This window comes from Henckelia pumila, chromosome 3 (genome assembly GCF_033568475.1).
Source record: "Henckelia pumila isolate YLH828 chromosome 3, ASM3356847v2, whole genome shotgun sequence".
In the NCBI taxonomy this organism is placed as follows: Eukaryota; Viridiplantae; Streptophyta; class Magnoliopsida; order Lamiales; family Gesneriaceae; genus Henckelia; species Henckelia pumila.
In genome coordinates this window covers 37798834-37825774 of record NC_133122.1, presented here as the reverse complement: position 1 = coordinate 37825774, position 26941 = coordinate 37798834, and the positions used below count along the sequence as shown (strand labels likewise).

General features: G+C 32.6%; 3 protein-coding genes across 6 annotated transcripts; 1 reads left to right on the top strand and 2 right to left on the bottom strand.

Annotated features, from left to right (window-relative positions):
* The first annotated feature begins 260 nt into the window (after positions 1–260).
* LOC140892384 (cytochrome P450 71A6-like) lies at positions 261–2069 on the top strand. Its single transcript, XM_073301245.1, has 2 exons — positions 261–1073; positions 1323–2069. Exons 1-2 carry the CDS (start codon positions 408–410, stop codon positions 1926–1928), a joined length of 1272 nt encoding a protein of 423 aa, XP_073157346.1. The 5' UTR covers positions 261–407; the 3' UTR covers positions 1929–2069.
* A 7233-nt stretch (positions 2070–9302) lies between these two features.
* LOC140887581 (uncharacterized) lies at positions 9303–13785 on the bottom strand. 4 transcript variants are annotated; one of them, XM_073294913.1, is made up of 2 exons: positions 13682–13785; positions 9303–13222 (listed from the first exon to the last, which is right to left on the bottom strand). In XM_073294913.1, the coding sequence occupies exon 2, from the start codon at positions 13196–13198 to the stop codon at positions 9425–9427; it is 3774 nt and encodes a 1257-aa protein (XP_073151014.1). In that variant the 5' UTR covers positions 13199–13222; positions 13682–13785; the 3' UTR covers positions 9303–9424. The 4 variants fall into 4 exon arrangements, with proteins under 4 accessions (XP_073151014.1, XP_073151015.1, XP_073151018.1 ...); XM_073294914.1 differs by having other exon boundaries at positions 13678–13749; XM_073294917.1 differs by lacking the exon at positions 13682–13785 and adding an exon at positions 13509–13651.
* A 6116-nt stretch (positions 13786–19901) lies between these two features.
* On the bottom strand, positions 19902–20818 carry LOC140892639 (calmodulin-binding protein 25-like). Its single transcript, XM_073301584.1, has one exon. It carries the CDS (start codon positions 20671–20673, stop codon positions 20047–20049), a length of 627 nt encoding a protein of 208 aa, XP_073157685.1. The 5' UTR covers positions 20674–20818; the 3' UTR covers positions 19902–20046.
* Between the last annotated feature and the right edge of the window lie 6123 nt (positions 20819–26941).

Genomic DNA, 26941 nt, shown 5'->3' with positions numbered 1-26941 from the left:
CGAACAAGCTTTTAACGAGCCGAGCTCTGAATAGCTCGCGAACTATTCGGTTCATTTACATCCTTCGGAATGCTAACATGGCACCGGAATGACCGATAATTAGCATCCTTCGTTTCCCTTCTTTGGAATATTACTATATAATGTTGATATCAGTTGATATTGTTATTATATGCAACTAAGAACACAAGAAAATGGTGATCTATTTCTCCTCTTTGATAGTCCCTCTTTTCTCCACCATTTTCTTCATCATATTCCTCTACAAATGGAGATATAACACAGCTTCAAAGCCCCGAAAAACGCTACCACCATCGCCAAGAAAGCTTCCGATTATCGGTAACCTCCACCAGGTCACCTCCCACCCCCACCGCTTCTTCCATTCCTTATCCAAACGCTACGGCCCGCTGCTTATGGTTCACTTCGGCAGCACGCCGGTGCTAGTCGCCTCTTCGGCCGACGCAGCACGCGAGATCATGAAAAACCAGGACTTGATCTTCGCGAGCAGGCCGAAAATAGCAGTCGCTGAGAAGATGGTTTATGGAGCCAAGGATGTGGCATTCGCCCCGTATAGCGAATATTGGAGGCAGATGAGAAGCATATGTGTGCTTCATCTTCTTAGCAACAAAAGGGTTCAATCTTTTCGCCACGTGCGAGAAGAGGAAACCTCTGCTATGATCGAAAGGATCAGGGAATCGGGATCCGCTGCTGTAGACTTTAGTGCCATGTTTTCATTGCTCACCAATGATGTGTTGTGCAGGGTGGTGTTGGGCCGGAAAGATGGGCAGTTTAAGGAGTTTATTAGGCGGGCTACGGAGGTCATCGGTACCCCGAATATAGGGGATCACTTCCCTTGGCTTGCATGGATCAATAAAATAAATGGATTTGATTCTAAAGTTGATAATGTGTGTAAGGATTTTGATGAGTTTTTGGTGAATGTGATAAAGAATCATAGAGATGAGGAAGAGCAAGGGAAAAAGAACGAGGGGTCCAACTTTGTGGAAATATTGCTTGAATTTCAGAGAGACAACAAGAATACCTCTCCTATAGAAGATGAAGCTTTGAAAGCTCTCCTTATGGTACGTACGTACATCAATTTATATATAGATCCCACTGAACTTTTGGTTTAATTAATAATTAGTTGTTTATTTGATTTTGCACAATTTTTAGGACATATGTTTGTTGGAGGAACTATTTGATTCACTAGCTACTTTGAAAACTTTTTTGCATGCATGAATGGTGTTTTGAAGGTTTTATGATTGAAATTTTGGCTTAATTAATAATTACTTGTATGTTTATTTGATTCATGCACTACTTTGAATTGATAGGACATGTTTGTTGGAGGAACTGATACATCACAAACCCTTTTAGAGTGGACGCTTGCTGAGCTCTTAAAACATCCAAAAGTCATGAAAAAACTGCAAAAGGAAATAAGACAAATAGCCTCAACAAAACAAGACATCACCGAAGATGACTTAGAAAACATGCATTATCTAAAAGCCGTGATGAAAGAAAGCCTAAGGCTCCACCCTCCAATCCCATTACTCGTCCCACGAGTGGCGTCCGTCGACACCAACGTACTGGGGTACCACGTCGCAGCAGGCACGCAAGTTTTCATCAGCGCGTGGACGATCGGAAGAGACCCTTCCCTGTGGAAAGATCCCGAAGAGTTCAACCCGGAAAGGTTCTTCGAAACGAGCATCGACTTCAGAGGGTTTCATTTCGAGTTTACTCCATTTGGTGCTGGCCGAAGAGGGTGCCCTGGTGTCGCATTCGCCATACATCTTGATGAACTTGCTTTGGCCAAATTGTTGCATAAATTTGACTTCATGTTGCCCGATGGGGTGAAGGAGGAGGATTTGGACATGACGGATGGCATTGGGATGACCGTGCATAAAAACATACCCGTGTTTGCTGTGGTCGCCGCCGCCTAGCCGCCACCGACCTTGTAACTAGCTTAATTACTTATCTATTGGGTTTTTGGTTTCTTGCATTTGGAAGTTGATAATCATATGTCAATTAATGTCAAATATATATTCTCTAAATTAATATACTGAACATGGAGAATAATATTATATGATACTCTCTCGATCTCGATTATATAGCTCTTTTTTCATATATATTAAGAAAAAATCATTGAAAAAGTAAATTTTAGGAAAAATTACTTTTTTGGTCATGTATGTTTGTCACTTTGCGTTTCAGTCCTTTATATTTTCATATTTCAAGTTGTCGTCCGCTATCTTTATTTTTTTTTTGGCAATTTTAGTCATTTTTTCGACATAAGAATTTTTGAATAAAAAAGATCGAAATTGTCAAAAATCGAAACACGTAAGACTAAAACTGAAATATGAAAATATAGAGGATCAAAATCGCAAAGTGACAAAAATACAGGACCAAATTTGCAATTTTCCCTAAATTTTATACAAACTTCTTATTTTATCCTTATTTAATATTAAAAAATAATTGCACAATTTTCAATGTGTAGTTAATAGAGATATATTAGTAAAGGAGTATAAAAAAATATTACTAATATATGACTATATATTTGGGACAAAAAAAAACGTGAACCATATAATTGAGACGGGGAAAGTATATATTATCAACCATTATACAAAGAATTCATGAAAAATCATGATGATCTCCGGCTCCCCTTAAAACCAAAAAATTGCTCCTAGAACTCGTAATTAATCGTATATTTGAAAATATATATGACGTTGCCGGGATCATGATTCATTTGCAAGTGACCTTTGATTGGTATTTATACTGTATTTTGTTAGGGAATAATAATATTTTTAGTCTTGTTATTTGCTTCTTTATTTTTTCCTTTACTCCTATTACTTGTAAATTTGTATATTCAATCATGTAATTTGTATGTTTTTTTTTCATTATTAGTCATGTTACGGTGAATGTCCATTTTTTGTCTTGTAACTTTTGCATTGTTTTATTTTTTATCTTTTAATTTTTTTTCATTTTCGATCTTTTTATGAACGATAAAAAAGATAAAAATTAAAATAATTACAAGTTAAATGACAAAAAATAAAAAAATATATATACAAGTTATGATATTAAAAATAAAAATTCATCGTAACAAGACTAAAAATCAAGCTCAAAAAAAACATTATTCAATTTATAAGATTGAAAATAAAAATTTACTATTACCAAGACCAAAATGGAAAAAAATTAAACAAAGAAGACCTACAGATCTTTCACAACATAAGAACCTTTCTATGACTTAGAAATATTGAGCATGGAGATTTTCAGCATTTGATGTTTTTATGTATACTATATTTGTTGCCAATGGTCTCTAGACTAAACAATACTTCCTCCCTCCCAACTAAACAAATAGTAGGACAAAAAATATAGTCATATATCATATTTAGTAATAGTTTTTGGACACTCATTTACTAATATACCCTTATTAACCATACCTTAAAAATTGTGCAATCATTTTTTAATACATTAAATAGGGTTTGTATAAAATTTGTTTTAACAATAATTTTTTTTAATCTGTGTGGAAAAAAAAGTAGGATTATATAATCAGAACGGATGAAATAAGCATGTAATATAGATTGATATCAAACTCTTAGGTCCATGCGAGCGGAAAACTGGTTATAATTAATAGTGTTTTTTATAAACTGTTTTAAAATGTGTTTTGATAATAAATATGTACTTGGACAATTATTTTAGATAAATGTTTTTAGAGTCCAAATGTATTTGGACAACAATTTTTAGGGGTGAGAAAAAATACCGAAATACCGGAAAACCGTACCGAAAAAATTATCGAAATTATCGAAAAAATCGGGATACCGAAAATTTCGGAACGGTTCATATCGGTATGGTAATTTTTTTTTCGGTATACCGGTACATACCGAAATACTGAAAATTAATTTTTTTAAAAATATATATATGAAAATTTTCGGTATACCGACTTTTTTGCCGGTATACCAAATTTTTTTCGGTATACCAACAATTTTTCGGGATACCGATCATTTTTGAATTCGGTATCGGTACACGGTATAGATTTTCGTCATACCGAAAGTTCGGTATACCAAAAATTCGGTATATTCGGTATACGGTACGGTATCGATATGGAAAAATTCCATACCGATTTTTTCGGTACGATATACGGTATCCGATTTTCGGTACGGTATATCGTACCGACCCACTCCTAACTATTTCAATAAAAGATTTTATAGTGCCCCAATGGGGTTTCCAAGTTGGTGGAGCAGGTGAACTCTTGGCCAAAAGTCAGGAGTTCGATTCCCCCTGCCAACACTTTCTTGGGCTAGCCTGTCACACAGGGTTTGTCCAGTGTGGTTTACCTGACTAGCGTAGTTTGCAGGCTATTACGTTAGTCCGGGAGTTTACCCAAAGCGCACCTAAGGGTAGCGGCTGCGGGTTCCCATATCACAAAAAAAAAAGATTTTATAGTTAAAAAATCTAATAAAGCGTATGGAGACTCTGGACAACTATTAATCAATAAAGACCTTTTAATTTTCATTTAACCCATGCACGTTTTTTATTTTTTAAAAAAATACTTTTCAATTGTTCTTTAAAAATCATATTTGGAGAATAATTTTTAAAAATATTTTTCAAAAATATTTTTAAAAAAATCTTATCCGAACATAGATTTAAGTTTTTTTCTCTATAAAACAATAAAACGTTTTTAAAGTATAACTTTCCAAACAAAACCTAAGATCTAACATATCGTTTAATGATATGAATGAAATGACTAATATGTGTAATAAAATAGGGATGATGTGATTTTCATATGTGTAATAAAATAGGGATGATGTGATTTTCTTTCTTTTGTTCGTTCGTTTTTTTTTCTTTTTTCCCTTTTTTTGGAATATTTGTTTGGTATGATTGTAACTTGAATTATTATGGTGTATGTGCTTACTATTTTGGAATATATTAAATGTCATAGCAAAACCATGATTGACAAAGGGTAATTCTTAAATTTCATTCATACTATATGTTCAGGATAAATGGTATAATTCTTAAATTTCATTCATACTATATGTTCAGGATGTGGGTGGAAAGGAAAATCTAATATAACCAGTGTATTCATCACAGTCCAATTGATTTTTTTATTTTTTATTTTTTTCCAATTGATGAAATTTGGATGACTATAAAATAAGATAAATATGAGATGAATAAAAAATTATGTTTCATCAAATATTTGGTTGAACTTGTATCGAACAATTTTACTTAATAAAATGCAGGTTTACCATTGAATTTTTTTTTTTGAAACCATTCAAAATATACAACAAAATATAATAGAATTCTACTTCAGTTGCAATTTGCGTCGATAATCAAAATGTCAAAATTTTCAATGAGAAACTTAGTATCAATAACAAGAGCAATAAGTTAATAACACTCGCAATATAGATAATAATTGTAATATTGGTTAGAAACTCATTTTGATCATTTTCATTACCGAAAGTGACTTATTTGTTGCAAACAATGTTTGACGTACAACAACATATTTGAAGTGATCATGAATTTATTTGAAACATATATCCACCAGATTTTAGTCTTCTGAACTGATGAATTTAACAAACACAGTTGTACATATTTTTTCTATTTTTATGATAATTTAAAAAACCGAACAAGAAATAATAAAGGAGTCCTATTTCGATCGGTTCCCACTTCTCGGGTGTTTGGGATTATTCTTCCTTATCTGATTAGGTTTATTCTATTTAATTGTTTTTCTTCATCGTTTCTTACTTATGTACTTGGTAAAATTGTAATATTCTCATCTCAAATGGATTTAGAATATATATAATAGTTTATACAATGTTACAATTAAATAAACTTCAAAAGCTAATTATTTTAGTGAAGCGGGGATATATATGTACATAGTTGCAAAAGGAACATATAAATGATGTTAAAAGACAATATAATTTGCAATTTTATTCGTTCTTAAATCATTCACATTTGACGATAATGGAGATTATTGTTGAAGTCGGTATTCAAATACACGTAAAAGTCGTCCAAAATCACAATTGTTCAACTAGCACACATATCATGCAATATTAAATTACTTCAAATTAAGATGGTCCCAAGTTTTATGGTGTTAAAGAAAAGATAAGTACGAGACTAGCTAGGAGTGAGCAAAATTGAATTGATTCAGTTTATGATAGATACTTGAACCAAACAAATAATTATTGGTTTTGAAAAATTATAAACCAAATCAAATTATTAATAACTAAAAACCAAACCAGACTTGGTTTGGTTATGTTCGGTTTGGTTTGGATTATCAATTTTAGTTTTCTTCAAAAAAAAAATTTTGATATTTTTGGACACAATTTAAAATTTATAAATTATCTATAATAAATATATAATATTAAATATAGATATTAACAATTTAACATTATAAGGTGTAATAACATTATGAATTCCATTTTAAAAGAAATATAAATTCTAAAAATGAAGAATTTTAATTTTAAAAGAAAATTCACCATCATCTGCTGTTACACTTTAAAAAACGAGAGATATTTATTTTAAATATTCATTCAACCTCAATTTAAATAATTGGAAAGCTTAAAATTTATAAAAGTAACATCTACTATCCAAAAACAAACAATATATGTATATACAGATGAAAACGTTATATGATTATAGTATTATACAACTGATTTGGTTCGGTTAATTCAGTTTGGATTGGATATTAATTTTTTAATCAAAACTTTGGATTAAATCAATTTTTTTTATTTTGCTTTTGCTAATGTTAAAAGCTATTCAATATGTGATCGACTGAAAATCAACCTAAACAGTAGTTTAGTTTGATTTTGTTCATTCCTACGTATGACCAGTCAGCAGGGGTGGAGCAGAGTGGAGAGGGTAAGGATATGAATGGTGGATAATTAATTAGGTAGCTTAGATAGGAAAAATCTCATATATATATATATATATATATATTATTCATTTTTAAAAAAATAAATAATTTTTCTTTGCAATTTTCATTTTACCCGATTTCTTGATCTTAATTTTTTTATTTTTTCTTTCCAAATCCCATAGCTCAAATCCTTTTTTTTTCCTTAAATTTTGTAATTTTTTTGTGTCGAATATTGTAGGGGTTTGATTTCAAGAATCTAAGCGATATCTATCATTATTTATTTTTTTTATATGAATTTTTTTTAAGGAAGATTTTGTAGTATTAAAATCAAAAGGATATGTCTTTAATTATAAGATTAATCAACCAAAAAGAAAAACTCTCATGCTCCAAAATAAAAGAGGTGGGGAAAAAAATGGCAAAAGTGGCAAAGGAATGTGCAACTCTATTCGTCGACCCACGAATATGAGGGTGTTTGTCTAAACTTATTAAAAAGAGTTTATAAGCTCTTAAGCTCATAGAGCTTAAAAGCTGTTTTACGAGCTTATAAGCTGTTAGAAATTATTTTAAAAATAAGCTGTTAAAATGTTTTGGTAAACTTATTTTAAACAACTTAAAGATGTTGATATGTTTGGTATTATAAGATTTTTTATTGTCAAAATTACGAAAAATGATATAATTCTATGAAAATAATGTTTCGAGTTATACATATACGAAAATAATTTTAAAAATAAAACTATATTAAAATATAAAATTATTTAATATTTTACTTTAGAAAATTTTATGTGATTTGTAATTTTTTAAAAATAATATTTAATATTTAATGGGTGGAGGATATGATGGAGATTTATGAAAATATTCAAGGATATTTTAAAGAGATATATATTAAAATAAAATCTTTTTGAAAAAAGTACCTCTCTCCTTACTTTTTTAAAAACAATTTATAAGCTATCAAACAGCTTATTTTGACAGCTTATAAGCTGTTTTTAAAAAAATTTTGCCAAACAAAATTTGAGATCTTAAAAGCTCTAAAACAGGTCATAAGCTGTTTGAAAGAGCTTTTAAAATCCGCCAAAAACATTATAAGAAAAGTGGGTCTCTCTTAAATCAATAAAAGGTGAATGTCTGTCATGATAACACCACCGTAGCTGAGATCATCCTCAGAACTATGATCTTTTAATTTGTTTTTTGATTTGTTGAATTTAGAGCGGGATTTTTATTAGGATTTTTTTTTTTTACCAATTGTTGTGTTTTGTGTAATGATTATTTAAATTCTTTTTGTGCACATGAATGAATAAAGCAAGTGCACATATATTAATTATCCGCTCTTCCGTCTCAGTGTTTTATTTTGTTTTTCAATTCTTGGATTTATTTTTTTTACAAAATTGATTATTTTACTAAATTTATATTTTAAATACCCCCAAATTTTGTTTTTACCATATTATATTAAAAGTATATTTTCGAATCATTTTTTATGATACATACCAAATATAGTAAATATTGTATTAGTATTATTTTTAATGTGAGTGAATATTAGATATTACATTTATACATTAATTTTTATTAATAATTGAATATTTTGAGAAATAATTCGTCTTCACGACTAAAATGTCTAGCACCGGCCCTGGACCCTGCAAGAAAATATTGCAATTATGATTTGAACTCATTTATGAAGAGAACGTGAAGAATTTGAAAATGGCAGACAAAATAATTGATATTAAGAAAGCCAATTTATAATTGAAATGAAAGTTGCGTGCGACATAAATTAATAAAGCATCACCAGTGCAGAGAAAAAACTTAGACATCTGCTCCTTTCGTCAAATATAAAATAATTGATATTAAGAGATCTGACTCACGAAATACATTAACGAGACTATTTTATTAGAGTTTTTGTGATAACACAATATAATACACAACAAATAAAATGTTAATATTCATTATTCCAAGTTAATGAAACATTCGGGCGTTTATTGTCATGAAACTATTACATTTTACTAGAAACTCTTTTTACAGCGAATTAATGAAGCAGACCTTCTTCTCTTTACACGATGATTTAAAAACTTTATCTCTGACACAGAAAAAAGGACCCGACCATTTTTAAGCAGCAATTATTTCAAAAAATTAAGGTGTACTGGCATATTATAAAATGGAGGAAAATATTATAATATATACTCCTCATCAAACAAAAAACTTCCCGATTCGTCGGAACCCCATATTAGCAAATTGTTTTGGCCATTGTTAATTACAAGTAAATCAAATTAAACATGTGCGACTCGAGATAGCAGATTACCTAGCAAGGCTGGCTTCTCGATCTTTCGAAAACTCCGGCAACAAACAACCGAGGTCAATAGGCTGCTTTTTTGCAGCCGGAGGGTTTCCAGCCCCGCCGGCTAAATCGATAGACACCGCAAAACATAGTCGTTTACGATGCTTGGTTGTTCCAAGGAGAATCAAAGCATTTCAAAATCCATTCATCGAACACAAATGGGAACATTAACATAACAAATTCCACTAGAGTCTCACCAGCGTCTCTAAATTATGCAACACACAGCTCCTTAAGTTCTTTACCAAAATAACAAATAATACGCCAAATCAGACAAATATATGCAGTTCAGGTCTGCTGAAAATGTTGCTTTCTTCATCCTCTAGAACGGGATAAGAGGCGACAAGAGCATCCTGAGCACCGATGTAAAGGGAATTGTAGATTTTCCAGTAAACTTCTCTAACCTTTCTTGCCGGATGGAAGAGTCCCTGAAGACAATAGTTCAGCACAATAGCTGCCCCGAGTGCCGCCCTCATTCCTTCTATAGCTTCCATGACAGCATTAATGACGTGTGGGGACGTCTCAAAAATGTTGGGCCAGACATAGTTCATCAGGTGGATTAAAGCATCTTCACATCCCAGACCAGCAACTCCCAGGGCCATGTGTTTGACTGCTGATGCAGCAGTTTGCCGATGAACCAAATCACGATCCATGAGGGCATCCTCGAGTAATGGAGTCACTGCATATATGTAGTCCTTGCCCATCTCGCCTATGTACTCAAATAGGAAGGAAAGAGACTTAAGAACACCATTCTGAACATTGAGCTCCGGCACACGGTACTCATTCATCAATGCAGGTAAAACAGTGAATGGTGAGCATGTTTCAGCAACAATTGCAATGGCCACAGTTGTGCACACACGGTTTTGACGTTCCTGCACCTTGAGGTTGTTTAGCAATGTTGCAAGAACATCTTGTGGCCCAATGGCTTTTGCAATATAACCAAAAGTATTCACAGTTGCTCTACGGATACCCTTCTTGTGAGCTTTGAGCATCTCCAGAAGCTCGAAACAAATCCTCATCCACTCCCTTGCAGGGACAAACTCAGCCCCTCGATCAGCAATTCGTCCAACAAGATCTATACAATTTTCTTGGACTTTCTCATGACGGTTCTTCAAGATAGGAGTTAGCCGAGGGAGCAAATCCTTGATTGGTGGTGTCATCTTGGTCATCCCAATAACATTGACGATAGCCTTGAGAGCGCCCAATATCGAACCCAGAACTTCAGGATACTCCTCTCCCAAATACTCGTACAACACGACACCAAGGTGTCCCATTAATTGTTCTTCTCCACACTGCTTCATAACTACTGCAATCCTGGATATAAGATCCGCTGCCTGCTGTCTCACTTTAGCACTCTTATTGTTAAGCCGCCATTTGATGGTACCACAAATCTGGGGAAGGTATGGCTTCACTTTGTGACCAAGGGTGTTCACAACAGCACCAAAACCATTAAGCATCACGTTAGCATCATCGCTGGTCTGTTCCTGAAATGCATAGAGAATACCATCGATCAATAGCTCTTCTAAGCGAGCATCAATATCAGATGCTCCCAAGTTTGTCACCACTTTCTCAATTGTTTCCATGACCATCCTTCTATATGGCTCACTTTCATCTTTCAGGTCCTCAACAGTTCTTCCCACTATATCAGCAACACCGACTTTGTTCGCAATCTCAACAGTGGTTTCAACAAGCTGTTTGTAGTTTCTCCTATCCAAGGCCATCCTTCTGACCCAGAAGTTACGGAAAAACTCCGGAAGAATGTCGTTTCTGATATAATCTGGCTCTACACCCTCGGTACTCACACACTGTTTTACCACTTTCAGCACTATTTTCTTCATTTCTTCATCAGGTGACTGGAACTCGCGGATCAGAATAACCATGACTTCCTTGGTGTAGTAGCTGGCATATATCGCATCCATGAGTGGTATGATGAAACCAATGGCTTTCAAAAAGGCAGCCAAAACTTTCCCACGGTGAGACCTTATACCCTTCCACAGAGGCTTCAAAACTGAATCAAAGCTTTCAATACCATAAGGGGCTGCAGCCTCAGCAAGTGCAGCCAATGACAGAGCAGTGATTGTTCTGACTTTCTGATTCTCATCATTAAGACCATGTTCAATTATCTCAACAAGTGATCTCAAGTGTGGCAGAACAGCACAGCCAATTAGAATGGCAATCTGCTGTACTATCTTGATACCTGTGTGACGAGCTTGCCAAGATTTCTTGCTCTGGCACACGGCTTTCAAGAATGGAAGCAATGCAGGGATCCCAAGGGCAGAGGCAACAACACTAAAAGCTCTTGCAGTGGTGTTCCTAACATACTCATCAATGTTGTCAATATCAGGACGCATAGCAGCAATCATTGTGGCCAACCCAGCTGCCTTGCTAAGATTTGAGATTATTTCTCTACCTTCTACCCGAGCATAATAATCCTCATCGATTAAAAGAGGCTCAATAACCACCAATATTTTGTGCACATAAGGACGAACCAACTCATCTAATTTATAGAGCACCCTATCAATAACTTTAACCAACAAATGCCTCTCCTGGTCCTCCAATGTGGGTTGCATGAGCAGTGGCAGAATACGGTTAAACAGTGGCCCAGCACCAAATTCCCTTGCTTTATCCGTGAGCTGCCGCAATGCAGTTTTCCTCTGTGGAGGAGTACCATTTTTTACTTTCAGCAAAAGTTTCATGATCTTTCTCTCTTTCTGCTCTTCTGGCGACAACTCCTCTTCATTGTCTTCATTTAGAAGTGAACCAAAATACTGGTAATCCTCAGGTTTCATCAATGGCAAACCACCAGGCATCTCTTTTGGCACATCAAACTGTTGGCCTCGATTTTCTTCTGGAATATTATACAGGGGTGTCGCCATTGGAGTAGGTGTAGCAAGAAGCTTCCGCGCAGGTGTTCTAATAGGTACATATGTAGCAGGTGGGTCCAAAATCTTATACCCTTCCTGTGGAAACATTGCATCAAGCTCCTCATCAGTTAATGGCCTGTTCCTGTCCTCAATATCTTTCTCCCATCTCAATAAATTATACTGCTCAGGAGTCATCGCACTACGCATAATGGCATTCGGAGTGGGGGTAGCCATCTCAACAGCACCAAAAGGAGTGACACCAGGGGTATATGCTGCAGCAGGGGTAGCACCTGGTGTGGCACTACCCATTGTGGCTGGAGTCTCATCCCATCTTGATCTCTGTTTTTTCGGTGTTGGAGTAGCCATCCCTCCCAGCTTTGGTGTAGCATCCCAAGTCATTCCAGCAGGAGTTGCCCCAGGTGTAACCCCACCAGCAGGAGTTGCATCCGAATCATTAAGGCGTCCTGGTGTCGGTGTCTCATCCCACCTATTTTTCCTTGAAACTGATGGTGTTGCATCCCCAACTCTCCCAGGTGTCGGGGTTGCATCCCACCTTCCAATTCCAGGAGTGGAGTCAGGTAAATCCCAATCAGACCCTGTCTTGGCCTTCTTGTCAACAGCATTCTCATCCTGAGACACATCCCATCTATTCCTCTTTTTCGGCTTCTCTGCATCTTTCTCCTTTGCTTTTGATTCCTCTTCTTCCTTCTTCTTCTTTGCTATCTCCCTCTTCACCTCCTCTTCCTTCCTCTTCAATGCTTCTTCTCTCATTACATCAGCATAAGTTCTGACTTCTGGCCCTGGCGTTTTGTCCAAAAATGGATCATTCCTCGCAGGGGATATGATCCTATTCAGCCTCCTCCTCCTATAATCATCCTCCCTGTCAATTATCTTACTTGGTTTATTAAACCCAGACATGTCATCCTCCTCCCCAGTTCTCAAAGGCTCCTTAAGAAACTGTTTTGGGGCAGTAAAAGATGCCATTTTCCTAGCAATTTCATTTTCAGCTCCATCAAGATTATCATCCTCATCATTGACAGCAATGGATCGCTCATAGCCCTCGTACTTGTTTGCATTGTAAAGATCGGTGTCAAAAGTAAGGGAGGTTAGTGCAGCCAGGTCCTTCTCCATCTTTTGTCTCTCTTCCTTGACCCTCTGAATCTCTGTGTCCACATCCATTTCGTTGTCAAAAATTTCCTGGCACTAAGGGAAAAAAACCAACCTTTAGTTCAAAATCATAAAACCAAAACGCAAAAATTATAAAAAGCAACCATAAAAGAATATTCATAATTTAATCCTAGCAGCAAAAAAATGCATAACTAAACCAACTCCACTCATTTCTTCATCCAAAAATAATCACGTTTACTGCAAAGACAAGAAAACAGACAAAATACATATGTAGCTGTCTTGTAAATCAGCTGGCAACAGGAATCGAAGAATCAAGGGCAAACATGCTGAGTTTATAATATAATCAATCCATCTAACCTACTTCGAAATCACTGTTTATTCCCCCCTCTACTTGAGATCACAAAAAGAGTCGCGTGAAATATGTGAAATCAAAGTTGAGCACAACATAATCTATTTGATTTCGCACAACATAATCTATTGAATCAATAAATATGCGAAGTCAGGGTTCTGATGAAGGCGAGAAACCAAACTGACCTGATTTTGGGGATTTGTTCTTGAGAGAGCTGGAGCTAAAACTCGATAAGCGCGATTTGGAACCCTACCGACTTTCTAGATAGAACCTGAAAGGCGGTTTTGACTGTGGATTCAGTATGGGCTCAATGGCCCAATTGTATGAGCCGTTGAACTTATTAATTGACTGACGGCCCGAAAATATGTAACTTACTGTAGTAACAGAAGTCGGCCCAAATATGAGCCCATCAAGAACGACAAAATCTGGCTAACTTGTTAATCAATTATCTAGGAATTAAAATAGGTAGAGTTCGAAATTAGGCCCAATGGAGAATTTCAACATATTTAGAAGTTTGAAATTGAAATTAATGCATGAAAATGAGTGGTTCTATTTTATATTTATTTTGAAGTTGTGAATGTATTGGTTGGTTAGAGAGGAGAAGCCTCTCTTCATCGTTGTGATGAAATTCTATACTACAAAACATGATAAAAAGTTTGTGCTTAATTCCAAAACTAGTTAGATATATGTATTTCATATCTGTATCTTCTATTTATTTTTATTACGGAAAAAACTTCATGAAAAACTGAAAATTGAGAATTTAAATGAAATTAAAAAAAAAACTCAAGTTCATTAAAAGTCAAAGGAGACGAATAAATTGTTTCGAAAATTACTAATATGCAATTTTCATTGAAAAAAATTTTATGTTATACTATAAGATTTTATATTTCAATAGGGAGTAATTTTTAGGGAAAATTGTTTTTTTGTCATGTAGGTTTGTCACTTTGCGATTTTGATCCTCTATGTTTTTATATTTCAGTTTTAGTCTGTTATCTTTATTTTTTTTGTCAATTTAAGTCTTTTTTCTGATGTGGCGCTGATGTGGAACCAACGCAATGCTGATGTGAAGGTGATGTGTATAATGTCACGTAAGCATTTTCGAAGAAAAATGACTGAAATTGCCAAAAATCAAAATATGCAAGACTAAAACTGAAATATGAAAATATAGAGGACCGAAATCGCAAAGTGGCAAATATATAGGACCAAAATTGCATTTTTTTTTCCTAATTTTTAATTCGGATAATTTATTTTTAGTTTTTCTTATAAAAAAATTAAAATAAAAGTTTATTGAAATAATTGTTTTATAATTTTTATTCAATCCTGCATGTGTTTTATTCATTGTATTATTATTATTATTATTATTATTATTATTATTATATATATATATATATATATATATATATATAGATGTGCACGAAAAATAAATACGTAATTTCATGTAATATACTTTTGCTTTCAACTTAATTTACTTATATATTCAAGTGAAGTTTTGGTGAATCTTTTTTTTTTAATTTTGATTCATTCTCAAATTATTGAGTATGTGATTATGAATTGACATGTAATTAAAGTCAAACCAAACCTAACCAAATAATATAAAAACCCAAGTTAAGGGTAATCATTCATTTACTTTGAAACAAGAAAATGGTATTAAATGATCAAGACTATTATCCCCATGCAATGCAAGTACTTTTCTTGAATGAAAGTTCTTTGTGGGCTGTCAATTTGTAGTGGGGTGGTCAAATGATTTAAATTTCGTATGAAAATACCCATTATGTGTCTTATTTTATTTTATTATTTTCTAAAAAATGATTATATTTGTATCAAGAAATCCTAGTTTAGACCAAGTCCTCTCACTTTTACAAATCTATGATCATTAATTTTCTTTATGAATGGATTGTTGGAGTAGTTAGATATTCCACAATAGTATCGTATGGTCACTTTTGATTCGGATTACAACTATATGTCTCTTATCTAGATACATTCCTATACGTGACGTGCAAAAAATTGGCAAAAAATTATAGTCATGGAAACAAATTCAATTTTATAGATACTAGATATATACATTTTTTATAACGTTAGATTCCACAACCGTTATACTTCGAAGTGCTGTGTAAATCCCCTGATTAATATAATAATATGTAAACCATACTGGCCAAATGAACCGCACTATACAAATCTTGTTCGACATACTCGCAATAAGATGTTAGAATGAAAATCGAACTATTGATCATTGATCAATCGTTTACTTACTACATCAACTCAACATGAGCCAATATATTTTTGTATTTGAGGTATAGTAATCGTTTACTTACTCCATCAACTTAACATGAGCCAATATATTTTTGTATTTGAGGGTATAGTTCCTTAGATTTGTTTTAAATTAACATTGTCTTAGTAATCCTACGATGAAAATGATGAATCGAGTATAAATAAACTGGCGTAAGCATGACGTCAGTATGACGTAAAATAATGTGAATGCATCTTACCATTGATAATTAATAATTTGAATGGAAATTGATATCATTGACTGACAACGTTGACAAAGTCAACCAACACGTCACCAGATACTCACCCCTTAGGCCCCATATTGTTTTATTAGACCAACGGTCTCCCAAAATAATATTCCCAAAACTCTATTACAAAATTGCCAAATTGTTATGAATTCGATTCTATCTATCTATAGTGTGTCAGATGAATTAGTTGCTCATGGTTTTTCTAGTGTGTTTACTTGGTTGATGTGATGTACAAATGTAGCAAAATTTATTAATACTTACCGAAAAATAACAACCATAAATTCTAAAGTCCAAAAATATCTAATTTTTTTCTCTTTCTTTTTTCATAAGAGCATGTTCAATAGTGAGAGGATGTTAGTGTGATGAAGTTGGTAACTTCATTGTATGATGATATCATGATAACTCCATTACTTGGTTCTGCGAGTCTGAGATTATGTTGTGGAGAAGATGTTGAAATATTATTTTTTTATTTAATTAAATATATTTTTATTTAAACACAAAATAAATTTGCATAATTAAAAAATTAAAATTACACATAAAATAAATTTTCAATATTTTAAAAAATTAAGAAATAAACGAAATTAAGAAATTTTAAAAATTACAAATAATTAAAGCAAATTATCAACAACAAAATAAATACACAAAAATAAATTTTTTATTATTAATTTTGTAAAATTTCATTTTTAAAATTATTTTTAATAATTTAAAAGGCCAGTTTAATCTGATCATAGATCACTTTCAATTTTTTAAACAAAATTAAATAAAAAAATAAAAAGTGATGGGTGGGTTTCACCGCACGGGACCCTGGTAGCTCACCGAACGCAAATAACATCCGCGTGCAACAATCTCATCCCTTGAAAAGAGCAAAAAATTAAGTGGGGCGAGGAAGCCCAGCGCCTTGGGGATGCCCTAAGATAGAAAAGACATTGTGTGAGATTTTATATGATGGAAATTTAAACTTTAAATAATATTAATTACGAATTAAGTTCAAAGCTATTTATTTCGAATAGATGGAATTAAGGAAAAACATTTATCTTTAATTGATTTCGAGCATTTCAAGATTTTAGATCCATAAAACCAAATTTATGTAAATGATTTATCGCTAAATTCTATATATCACATCTAAACGAGTAAACGTTCGACAATAGAAGTCAACGAGCACATAAGAAGAACTATGAACTTATTCAATAAAATTGGATGGATTGATTTTATAAAAGCATTTGAAGCTTGAATTTCAGATATCATAAATATCGAAGGGATTAAATTTCAAAATCATGCTTAAAGCAAAGTTATTTATTTTTTATTTTTTGAATAAAGTAAAGCAAAGTTATTTAAATCATCAAAATGGATTTAGCAAAATTTCTTCTTCTTTTTTTTTCGAAATTGTATATAGGTCAAGTCAAATTGAAAGGGATGGGACGGTACAATCAAGTACAGCAATTCATTCTTGACCGTCGGAGCAACGACAACCTAGTGATGTCATTGGGGACATAATTATTAATAAAGAAACTTTGTTATATAATTTTTAATAATTCAAAATTTCACTCCTAGCAGTTTATGTGATTAATTTTAAAATAAGATGAATCGAGAGCGGGTGGGAAAAAAAACTAAATCAAATCGAACTAAACTGATCAAAATATGTCATTAGAAAAAAAAAATACTTTATTACAATCGAGTATCGACAATCCCAATTAAACCGAAGCAAATCGAATAGAAAAATCTAGGTTTAGTTTGGTTTTTATTATAATATTTGTCTCTAAAAATAAGTGATTGTGAAATTTTTTTTTAAAAAATGTGTACAGAAAAAATTCATAATTATTTATTAGGTTGCAAACATTACCTTAGTAAAATTGATCAAATCTCTACTATTTTATAATAGTTGAGGAGGTTATAAAAACTATTTTTGAGAACACCAATTTTATTATTTCATTTTTTGTTCTTTCTCTACTATTTTGATTTATCACTTTTCAATTGGTTCATTAACCTCTCAGTTCTCATTCCATATCCCACTAACCCACGTCTCATCTTAATCCACAAATCCACGTTGAATTTGAAACCGCTTGCAATTTCTCTTTTTTTTTTTCCAACCGTCTTGAATTTCTCATCGATTTATATAATAAATTTTATTCTCATTTTTAAAATTATTCTTACCTCATTTTATTCTAAGCTAAATTTCTCTATGTATATTATTAATTCAAAATAACTCATCTAAATTACATTCATTTACATTGTTTTGTTTGATGTATTATTAATGTATGTATAACTTATCACAATCAATTTCGCCTTATTTTCATCATATTATATATCTATTTATTAATTAATAATTTTACATCAATTAAATCAAATAAATTATAATCAATCCATCAAATCAAATAATGTATTAACTATTTTTTCTTATTTATTTGTAATTTACATTATATTACTTATCTATAAATTACTTATCCTATCAATCAAATCAAACAGTGTCATATATTTTGATATTGATATTTGTACACTATATATAACACACGCAATGCGTTTGCATAATTTCTAGTAATAATAATAGGTCCAACGTTGATAAAAATAAATGTTTAAATATTACAGTATACGATAAAGTGTGGCACAATATGTACATCAATATTTATATATTGACTCTTCTCTCACAAAAAATTCGGCTACCTCTACAGTAAGAAAAGAGTAGAAGTGAAGTGCTAACGTGACTTTGAGTCAACGAATGATTCAAAATACAAAAGGATTATTTGTCAAAATTTCATGATATTTTGAATACAAAAATTTGCAATATGATCGATGTAACCGATCTACACGATATTGGATTTACCTTGATATTGTTCCAAGATAAAACCTAACCCTTTAAGTTGGACCACCATTGCATGGTACGGATAAGCGGCTTATTTATGCCGCATCGGGTGAATTATGCTATATCGGGTGAAATTCACCCTGTGTAGCATCTACCGTCCAAATAGTCCGAGCTCCACATAACTATGTGGGGCCCGAACTCCTATTCATGGGGCCTGGCCTCCTGAACGGCCCAAATTCACTGGGTGAAATTCACCATTTCACTCGATGGATCATAGCATTTTCCCTTATAAGCCTTTAGGACCGTGATCACATCCGTACCCAGACAATACAAGGGAATTAATTATTTGCTCTAGAAACCACGAATAAAATAATATAAGGTCAATTAAAAAAATATTATTAATAGAATTATTCTAAGACAACCGTTCAAACATTCAAAGAGCATCACAAATACCGAAAACTTATGGCAAAAAAATAATTAAAAATACATCTCGAGACCCAAGTCAACCTACTGCTGTCAGCTAACATGTTACAATATTCCTAAATCCTCAGAGAATACTTTTGACTTCTTCATTCAATTGAAGCCATATATTTCTTATTTAATTAAATAATTTAAATATATCAACTTGAAATTTTACACTGAGTTGACGACCATTATCTTAGATAATAAGACGGTAAACGTAAGAAACATTAATGAAAGAAGATCATGTTAAATATATAAATTAGATTGCAAAGTGAGTTAAAAATTGCATTTGTAATTAAAAATTTTTCCAAAATACACTTTTAAAAGAATTTTTTCAAATAAAATATAAAAATAATTTTGTAATTTCAATTACATTTTGCAATCAAATTTGTAATCTATAGCATTCTGCATGCAGCACCCAAATTAGGCAAATTTGGATCCTTTGTAGTGCACGTTGTTCACATGAGGTCCATTTGATGGAATTACTATGATATTGTCTACAGCATAATCACTTGTTAAACATAAAAATCTATGCATATTTGAAAATTCTTTATAATTATTGCATATTTTGCTTCTTATACAAAGATTAGAAGATAATTTTCTTTTTATGTTTTAAATAAATTATTCAATAATCTTGGTGTATGATGTTATTTAAAATCCAATTTATGTTAATTCCACTCCACTGTGAACCGATTGTAACCAAAAACATGATTAAAAAAACTAAATAAAAAAGTAAAATTAGGAGAAAAAAAAATGTTACAATAATAACCAATCAAAGCTACATAACTTTCCACGACTCGAGAGTCGGGAATCCACCGAATGAGTCGAACTGCAGCCCAGCTGCGGACGCGCCACCATCGGCCACCGCAGCGGGCGGAGGCGGGAGCCGAGCCGATGGGTCTCGCAGAGGAAAAGCAGAGGAGTCGATCGTGGGCAAGCCGCCACACGGCTGCAGTCTGTTCATCGGCCTACACGGCTCCGGTTTCATCACCGGACCTACGGGGAAACTCCCATCCGCCTGGAAGAAACTCCCTCCCGTCACCTGCTGCACCATCTGCCTGAAATTGGAGGGGTCCGCCGCGATAAACGTCGTCGTCGCACGCTTCGACGCGCGCGACTTCCGCTTCGTCACCCTCCCGCTCGGCGCCACGCTCCGGCGGGTCCTCGAAAACGGAGTGTCGTTCTCCGAGCCGCCGGAGGGCGTCGGAGTGGGAACGGGTGCCGCGTCAGGCGCCGCGAAGAAGGACTCCACCATTTCAGCTGACAGCAACTCTTCCGCGTACGAAGGGTGAGTGCCCGCAAATGACTTTTGCAGAGCTTTGGTTAGAGTCTCTGTTTCCATTGCAAAGATGTCTTGGATCAAATAGTCGCTGAATGTCGGGTGTATCTGCCATAGCTGCTCCATAGTGACAAAATCCTCAAAAAAATAAAAAACAGAACCAAATCGATGAAATATCAAAGACCCATATCTTGAATCATTGAAAGTAGTGATTAGCACTCAGAATTAAGAGAAGAAAATTTGATTGAGAGAGAGTAGAGAGGCAGGCGAAGAGACAAAGCGGAGACTTGAGCATAGTGGGAGATCTGAAAGGGGATTAAATAGGACGGTGGTGGGGACGAAGATTGAAGAAACCGCGTAGATCTGGACACGTGGGACTCTTGGCACGTACGGAAACTTAACCATACTTTAATTTAACTACATATATATTATTATATTTATCTATAAGAATACACTCCATCTATGCTAATATATACATTTATTTTTATTTTTATTTTTAATTGATTTGTTCAAAAGATAGTCGAACGAATATTGCTTCAAAAACTTATTGAGTTATTGAAAAAATACACTTTTTCTTTTGTAAAATTTTAATAGGCATTTTTAATTTGATTTTTTAAAAAATTAGCACACTCATCTCTTCAGATGAGTGATTGTTGCGCACGCGCCCCTCATGCGATTGTGCAAAGATTTTGATATTTTTTTTGCATCAAATACCCCTGTGAAATATTAAAAATGCATATTTGACACATGTGAAAATAATTTTTAAATCTATTCAACCCATAATACACAATTTTTATTAAAATCTAATTATAAAATATTTAGCAAACACTTTTTGTTTTATTAATTTTATTTTGAATTTTAAATTTATTATAATTATATAATTATTTTCTAAAAAATATTATTATTTTATCTCATTATCATTATTTTATCAAATCACTCCGTGTTTTCAATTTTTTCATTAAACATGATTCATAAATAAGGAATTTAAATATCTAAAAATACCAAAATATTGAACCAAATGATAAGTTCATGAATGCTACTTTTTCGATTTAGAATTATATAAGCATGTTATTTTTTATTATTTATTACAAATTGTGCAATGCATATTCTAGAAAAATTTAAATTTTGGTTCAATAATATATAGTCCTAAATCGAAAAAGCAATATGTTTGAACTCATCGGTTTATTTTAATATTTTGGTACTTGAAATTATTTAAATACTTGTTTATGAATGCATGTTTAATGAAAAAGTTGGAAACAAGAAAAAATTTTAATAAAATAATGATAACAAAATAAAACAATAATATTTTTAAAAAATAATTATATAATCATAATAAATTTAAAAATAAAAATAAAATTAATAAACAAAAAGTGTTTGCTAAATATTTTATAATTAGATTTTAATAAAAAAATGTGTATTATGGGTTGAATAGATTTAAAAATTATTTTCACAGGGGTCAAATATGCATTTTTAATATTTCACAGGGGTATTAGGTGCAAAAAAAATATCAAAATCTTTTGCACAGTCGCATGAGGGGCGCGTGCGCAACAATCACTCATTTGAAGGGGCGAGTGTGCTAATTTTTTAAAAGGTTAGGGTTGAATATGCCTATTAAAATTTCACAGGGGAAAAGTGTGCATTTTCAATATTTCACAGAGGTGTTTGATGCAAATAACTCAAAACTTATTTAATAGATGCATCTTAATAAAAAACAGGAAATTTGGTTTTTTTTCCTGTTGTATTTGTCTTACGATTTTGATTTATATGTGTTGTCGGTATCATTTCCTTCGTTGTTTGTCTGATTTTTTTTTTTTTTTGCTTATTCATTTGATTCATAAAATAATACCTAATTTTACAGATTAATAATGGGATGAAACATTAAACTAAGGTTGTGTTTACTTGCTTTGATAAATAAAAGTTTACATAATTAATACTGATTAATCCTATGTTTACTTTCAAAAATGAAAATGGGTATAGACCCGTTAATCATAGGATTCATAGATGATTTTTTGTTTTAAATTTTTCATGAGATTATAAATCTTCACAAGGTGAGCGTGAAATTTTTTGGCAAATCCATCCAATAAATGATGGCAGAAGCTATCAGAAGAAAAATAAGAAGCAAGGCTGCTGTTTTTTCTCTACGGCTTCGTCTGCTCTCTCCTTTCGCTCTGATCACTCGTCTAAATAATTGATATGATCAATTCTTAAATTCAATTTTTCTCAACGTTAAATCTCTTCTATCTTTTAAGTGCAATTTAGAAGAAGAACAGGAAATTCGGTCGTGTACCTGATTCGAAGAAAGGTGAAACTCCAGTTGATTGTTCGTATGGATTTACAACAAGAGCTATTTTCGAAATTGTTTCGAAATAGTTGGAGCCATCGTCAATCTTTTAAGATTGATAGGTATAAATCTCTTAACATCCTATGACTTTATTTAAACCATACGAGTGTTCAAAAATTTTGAACGTCAAAATAAAATTTTAAACTTTCGCTGCGTTTTGGGCACGATAGCAGAAGTTATCAGAAGAAAAATAAGAAGCAAGGCTGCTGTTTTTTATCTACGGCTTCGTCCGCTCTCTCCTTTCGCTTTGGTCATTCGTCTAAAGATTTGATATGATCAATTCTTAAATTCAATTTTTATCAACGTTAAATCTCTTCTATCTTTTAAGTGCAATTTAGAAGAAGAACAGGAAATCTGATCGTGTACCTGATTCGAAGAAAGGTAAAACTCGAGTTGATTGTTCGTATGGATTTACAACAAGAGCTATTTTTGAAATTGTTTCGAAATAGTTGGAGCCATCGTCAATCTATTTATCCATAACAACTTTATATCCTATCAAATTATCTTAATAATCATACTTTAATCTATCATTGATCAATCTCATCATTTAAAATAAACACAACCTAATGATATTGAGAAAGAAAATACAACATTTCATGATTTGCTCAACATTTTCAAAATAGGGAAAAAAATTATTATAAATAAAGTTACAATTAAATTAAAATTTAATAATTTTCATAATAGGTTGGTACTTGAAGTGAGTTTCATAAGTCGATGGTTCAGGCCATATTCTAAGTGGTCCGAATTTTATATATATATATATATATATATATATATATATAGTTCTTTTATGGTGCCCAACAACTATGCCCAACTCCATGCCCACCATGTACAATAGGTGAGTTGACCAGCACAATTGGTGAGTTGACTTATACATAGTTGACACGGAGTTTGGCATAGTTGTTGGGCACCATAAAAGAACTATGTATATATATATATACATATATATATATATATAGAGTTTTGATCACACGCATCTTAGGCTGCGTGGGGTTCCACGTGCTCTCGTTTTCAAAACAACTCCGATTGTCTTGAAATTTTCACGGTAGGATCGTCTCCAAAATACGAATTCAACGATATATCATATGATATAAATTTCAACATCGATGTTCGAAAATATAAAGATGACCGAAAATTGCATTTTCCACCTAATTTCCGGTCATCTTTTCATTTTCGACTATCGAGATTGAAATTTGTATCATATGAACATCTACTTTACACATGTCTTAGATATGTGCATTTTTCACTAGTATTAAATTATATAAGCGAAACACATATTAATTTGCAAATGCATTTCAAAATTTTAAAATATATATTTTATAGTTATAATATATAGAATTTTTTTTTTGGGTTAGATATAGTCAGTGTTCTAAAAAGCTCGCTTAAGCGATACTTAATCTCGCTTAAGGTTTAATACGCTTAAGATCGATGAAGCGACCGCTTTTTAGAACGGAAGATTTCATTTGTTTTTTAAAATAAAAACAATTTTATAAATATGTATATTTATAGTTTAGAACTTGAATTATCTATTAAATTTTATATTTATGGTTAATATAACATTTTATTTCATGTTTGTCTTAAAAAAATTAAAATTATAATAAAAATTGAAAACGGTTTTTTACGTTTAAGCTCGTTCTAAGCTTGCTTAAACTGAAAAAGCTTGAAGCTTGAACTTCTTGCTTCAACGCGCTTCACGCTTTTTAGAACCTTGGATATAGTCAATTGAAATATCATTTTTTGGACAGAGAAATGATAAAACAAACAATGAAAAGTAGGATCAACTCAGAGTTAGACAGTTAGACTTAAGATGTAGATAAACATTTTAGCAATGTCAATAATAAAATAATGATGAAAAAACAAATGGTAATTTTACGGATTTAAAACAAGAAAATCAATACAATAATAATGTTAAATAATTCGATTAATCTATAAATGACAATGGTAATAAGAAGTTATTCAAACTCTTATTATGAACAATTTGATTGGAGAAAATAATTTTAATATCTTTGCCACATAATTCAGAAAAACTGATAAAAATATTAGAACATTCTCAATTTAAAATGTTTCAAATAGATATGATGTTATCTTTAGAAAAAAAATTATTGTTTTTAAAAAAGGTGACATATTATTTTGAAGTAGGCATGATTAACGGGCCGGTTCGGCCCGGAACCGAACCGAACCCGACCCAATAAGCCCGGAACCGGGCTCGGTATGGAAGAACCGGGCCCGGAACCGAGCCCAATCCATTTACTAATGGATTGAACCGGTTCATGGTTTTCAGAACCGGTTCAGGTTCCGGTTCCTGGACCGAATCCGGATAAGTCCGGATCCGACCCGGAACTGGTAAAAAAAATAATAAATAAATAAAAAAAATAAAAAAAAACAATTGGCCAACGGATACATTGTATCCGTTGGCAATTGTGTACCATGCAGTAGCCGTTGACGGATACATTGTATCCGTTGGCAATTGTGTACCATGCAGTAGCCGTTGCCAACGGCTACTGCATGGTTTAATTGCAAATTGGCCCCCAAATTAGGGGGCCAATTTTAAAATTTTTTTTTATAATTTATACCCAAAAAATTTCTATAAATACTAGATAGTTTTCATTATTTTGACACAACCATTTTCTCACAATTATCTACTTTACTTTCTCTATAATTATATCTCAAATATATATTTATTTAAATTCTACTTTCTCTACATTCAATGGCATCATCTTCAAACCGTGGTGGTGGTCGTGGTGGTGAACGTGTCTTCGATCTTGCTCAAGATTTTCCCTATATACCCGACTTTGATGAAGTCGAACCTGGGAACGAGGAGGAAGAAGCAATGCAAATCCCAAATTTAGATGTCGGGACACCATCTTTCGCTCGGGAAATATACGATTTCAACGAGTACGACGACAAGCCGAGCAAAACGAAGTAAAGTTTGGGATCACTTTGATATCAAACAACAAGGTACGAACAACTCTTTTGCCGTATGCAAAATTTGTAAAACCAAATATTCTTACAAAACTGGTGGTGGTTCCGGTGGTACTGGTACTTTGAAAAAACATTTAGTCAAGGTACATAAACTTGACCCGGATACTCTAAAACCATTCAGTAGAGAACCAACTCAACAACAAATTAATCCTTCAAGTGGTAGAGCTTTTACGATTACTAAAGATATTTCTCGAAAAGCCATTGTTAAATTTGTTACGAAATGTTGTCAACCTTTCCTACTAGCCGAACAAGAAAGTTTTTTTGAATTTACTAGTACTATTCAACCGGGTTTTCATAATATTTCTAGGCATACACTTAAAAAATATTGTTTCGATATGTATAAGGAATATAAGAAAACACTAAAATCGCATCTTTCAAATATTTCGTGTAGAGTTAGTTTGACAACTGATATTTGGACTAATATTAAATTTGAATCTTATCTTGTTGTTACATGTCATTGGATTGATGAAACTTGGTATATGCAAAAAAGCATTTTATCACTCGATTATTTAGAATCGTCACACAATGCATACACTATAGCTAGATATGTTTGAAATATTGCTAAGACTTATGGAATACAAAATAAAATAATGTCTATTACATTAGATAATGCGAGTGCCAATACTCTTGCAATTAGATACATAAAGGATTCATTAAAACCGATTTTAGATGGAAAGTTGCTTCATGTTAGATGTGCTTGTCATGTTATCAACTTATGTGTTAAATGTGCATTGGATGATCGCTTGTGTACTGTAATAGAAAAATTCAAAACATGTGAAAAATTATTACGTGAAAGAAGATATGGACGTGATTGGAAAAAAACTAGTAGAATCAAATGGGATTAGATTTAAAAAATTTCCTGCACCAGTTGACACTCGATGGAATTCTTTATATCATTTGCTTCAAACTTTATTACGTTTTAAAGATTTAGTTACTCCATACTATAATAATATTGCTGCAAATGCTTTAGTCTTGACTGACAATGATTGGAATATTTTGAGTCATGTTGTTTCTTTGTTAGAAATTTTTAAAGAAGCAACCGAAAAATTTTCTGGCATTCACTACCCCACT

What these genes read in the sequence shown, in the direction of transcription:
- LOC140887581 (XM_073294913.1), bottom strand. Translation starts at nt 13,198, where the DNA reads ATGGATGTGGACACAGAGATTCAGAGGGTCAAGGAAGAGAGACAAAAG.
- LOC140892384 (XM_073301245.1), top strand. Translation starts at nt 408, where the DNA reads ATGGTTCACTTCGGCAGCACGCCGGTGCTAGTCGCCTCTTCGGCCGAC. An exon ending in CTTTGAAAGCTCTCCTTATG is followed by an intron (nt 1,074 to 1,322) that starts GTACGTACGTAC and finishes TTGAATTGATAG; the next exon opens with GACATGTTTGTTGGAGGAAC.
- LOC140892639 (XM_073301584.1), bottom strand. Translation starts at nt 20,673, where the DNA reads ATGGAGCAGCTATGGCAGATACACCCGACATTCAGCGACTATTTGATC.